We start from the raw sequence: 3,841 nt of genomic DNA, 5'->3' as shown, positions 1-3,841 counted from the left end.
AAGAGTGTACTGTCACACTACGTTGTCTCCATGTATCATCCTCATTAGCACCACTTTTAGGATTAAATATGAACATCTGTATATTGTCCATTTGTGTTTTGATTTTTTCATGAACAGAAAACATTTATTATTTATTGTTTTTAAAAAATCAATTCCTTCAAAGATCAATTCTAAAACTCTAATAAGAAAATCACCCCCTCCCCAAACAAAACACTGTCTTCTGAGACAGGAAATCACTTCTACCACAGTCTCACCTAATAATTGGTACATTTCTCTACTATCAATACATCTATCACATTATATTTCAACTACTTTTAAGTGTGTCTGCCTACCCTGCCTGCTAGCCTGAGAGCTGCCTGAATTCAGACCAAGTCCTATATATCCTTTCCCTATCTCCAGTCTCATTCAAGAGCCTGGTGAATAACAGACACGGATACCTTCTTTTAAAATGAACGACCAGACATGGCCTGTCCAAGAGCAATCACCCCATTTTCTAGTCATTTAACATGCTCAACTGTTCTTCATATTCCACTACTACATACTTATATCAAGCAATGCTCTTATTTACATGAAGACATAGTTTACAAATAAGGGCTTAAAAGTACAACCCTTCGCAAATGCCACACTATAGTTTAGCAAAGTACTTACACATACACGAAATAAAATACTCCTGTGAGAGAGGAAATTCATGTTTCCATTTTACAAGTAGAAAACCTGAAGCTACAAGAGATTAGAAACTTGCCAAAGGTAACAGCACTAGCAGATCACAGGGTTATATACTAACTGAGGTTTCTAACACTACATGTAGTATATTTATCAATACATCAAGCACAAGTTTCAATCTTTCAAAAAAGCATCAGTTGTAATAGAAATACTTACACTGACCCCAGCGACCTGTTCGTGGGTTCAAATAATTTGGATAAAGACCATTTGGACGATCCATTTTCTGAAGCAGTTTCCGAATGTGCATGACCTAATAAGCAAAATAAAATTAAGAATGCAATTAATGAAAAAAAATCATTAAGGTTTTATATTAATCTGGGCTTTGTTTTTCTCCTCACTCAGAGCCTACACTGCCATCCCACCCCCAATCTTGTGTGTGTGTGTGTGTGTGGGAGAGACGGTAAGGAAAGGCTTCTAATGACTCATTATTTTTATAAGACGAAATATGAGCATTATTTAAAAGTCAAGAAATAAAAATACAAAGAAAAGAGCACAGACGGAAACCAATTTAAATTCCAACATTGTACTATCCAGAAATAGCCATCAGAAACATCAGTGATAAACATCATTCCAGACTATGCATAACGAAACATAAAATCAGAAATAATTTCATAGAAATACAGTCATAATAGGACATTTGTAATAAAAAAGTATGAAACCACTCTGAAGTTAATAGATGAAAAAGTAAATAAAGTAAAACTAAATTGCTGAACTTTAAATATTGATCCCATAATAGATATCCCTATATTTCTAAAATTCCTAAACTTCCAATTCCTAAAAGACATACTGAAGTTAAGGGGGGAAAAAAATCATGAAACATATTAAGAAGCTAGAGACTTTCCCAGGGACTTTGTTTTGATTCATCTCTAGATTAGATGATGGATTTTTTAAGTGCTTTAAAAAAAATAAAAAAAAAAGCACAAAGGTATTCCATTTCTTGTATTCTTATTTGAGAATGTTATCTTCTCATCTGAAGGATAACTTAATTGGTATAAATGACTTGGGGAAACATTTTCTTTTTCACAGGACCTTATATGTACTTCACTATTTTCTGGACTTGAGCATTATAACATTAATCCTTTTTTTTTTTTAACATCTTTATTGGGGTATAATTGCTTTACAATGGTGTGTTAGTTTCTGCTTTATAACAAAGTGAATCAGTTATACACATACATATGTTCTCATATCTCTTCCCTCTTTGTCTCCCTCCCTCCCACCCTCCCTATCCCACCCCTCCAGGCAGTCACAAAAGCACCGAGCCGAGCTGGTATCCCTGTGCCATGCGGCTGCTTCCCACTGGCTATCTACCTTATAACATTAATCCTTTTAACATAAAGTTCCCAATCATCTTTCACTCAGCTGGATTCTGTCATCATGCAGTTTTAGGAATGGGCTCAGGGATGCTTACTACCTGTGTTCTTTCATGTTTGAGACCAACTCTATGTACAACAATCTCAATCTGAATAATTCCATGAACCAGGTTTAGTCAGTTCAGGATGATGTTGTTATGAAAGATGAAAAAAATTAGCGTTCTTTTGTCTCCTGAAAATTATGCATACATTGAATCCTCTCTGCTTCTCTTCTACATCTATTATTTCCTTTCTAAATCTTTTTATCTACCTTTTCATTTCCATACTTTTACTAGCCTGTCTCAATTTTGTCTTCTAAGTCTCTTACTGTATTTTGAATGCTTTCTTTGTACTGCTTCCATTTTGCCCTTCATTTTGACGATAACTTAATTTTTTCTTACACTTTATTAATGATATCACATCTTATATTCTTATTTCACAGAGATGAGAGCTTCATTATCTTCTCTCTCATGGTGATGTTTGGTCCAGGTCTTCAATTGCTCTTTTCTGATAAGCATTTTTTGGCCATCATTTATTTTTCACATTTTTTCCTTCTTTTTTTTTTTTCTGGTAATATTTTTGTATACATTCTATACATGTTCTTTTTTGATGACTTACTCATTACTATTTTTCCTGAACCAGCAATTCACATGAGTTTTGACATAAAAGGATAAGTAGAGTCCAAATGTGAATGTGCTTTTTTAAGCCTTTGCTTCTCCTCAGGCAACTGAAACTAGCAATGCAGCACTACGCATAATAGAGAATCTGTCATTCATTCTCTTCCCTCACCAAAGTGTATGGGCATAAATACAGCTTGTCAGTGAGATTCCTAACTGAATTCTGTTTTTCTAGCTTCTCAACACATCATATTTAGTGGGGTCCAAAGAAGCATCCACCATCGGTCTGTGATCCTGTTCTCATTGCTGCTAATGAGGATTTGGTTTTGTACCTCAAGATGTACCACTTAATCTAGAGAACTGCTCTATTAGCTTTTTTTTTTTTTTTTTTTTTTTGCGGTCCGTAGGCCTCTCACTGTTGTGGCCTCTCCCATTGCGGAGCACAGGCTCTGGACGCGCAGGCTCAGCGGCCATGGCTCACGGGCCTAGCTGCTCCACGGCATGTGGGATCTTCCGGGACCGGGGCACGAACCCGTGTCCCCTGCATTGGCAGGCGGACTCTCAACCACTGCGCCACCAGGGAAGCCCCTCTATTAGCTTTTTATTTTTGAACTCTGTAGCCACCAACGTCCTCTCCTCAGTCACCCAAACCTCTCTCTGACCTTGATTGCTTATGCCAAGCTTTCTTCCTATTTTGTTACATGAAGTATCAAGTATCTCCTAATTTTGTTAAAAATGGAGCTCATAGTTCTGTTTCTCCTTTTTGTTGCTTTTAGGTGAGTTCTATGGGTTAGGTCCTCCACTTAAGAAATACCATATAGGACTTCCCTGGTGCTGCAGTGGTTAAGAATCCACCTGCCAATGCAGGGGACATGGGTTTGAGCCCTGGCCCAGGAAGATCCCACATGCCACAGAGTAACTAAGCCCATGCGCCACAACTACTAAGCCTGCACTCTAGAGCCAGTGTGCTACAACTACTGAGCCCACGCACCACAACTACTGAAGCCCACGCACCTAGAGCCCGTGCTCCACAACAAGAGATGCCACCACAATGAGAAGCCCATGCACCGCAATGAAGAGTAGCCCCCGCTCGCCACAACTAGAGAAAGCCCACACACAGCAACGAAGACCCAACGCAGCCAAAAATTAAAA

At 38.0% G+C, this 3,841-nt stretch overlaps 1 protein-coding gene across 1 annotated transcript in view; it reads right to left on the bottom strand.

Moving 5' to 3' along the window:
• The window catches only part of MAN1A2 (mannosidase alpha class 1A member 2), a 162,784-nt gene that overhangs the window by 49,694 nt on the left and 109,249 nt on the right, over positions 1-3,841 (bottom strand). The window contains exon 8 of the mRNA XM_007461625.1: positions 880-973. Within this exon, the coding sequence (XP_007461687.1) occupies positions 880-973 (94 nt within the window). The remainder of the gene's footprint in view (positions 1-879; positions 974-3,841) is intronic.

The sequence above is a fragment of the Lipotes vexillifer genome, unplaced genomic scaffold (genome assembly GCF_000442215.2).
Source record: "Lipotes vexillifer unplaced genomic scaffold, Lipotes_vexillifer_v1.1 scaffold858, whole genome shotgun sequence".
NCBI lineage: Eukaryota > Metazoa > Chordata > Mammalia > Artiodactyla > Lipotidae > Lipotes > Lipotes vexillifer.
This window is presented reverse-complemented; position numbering and strand designations above follow the sequence as displayed.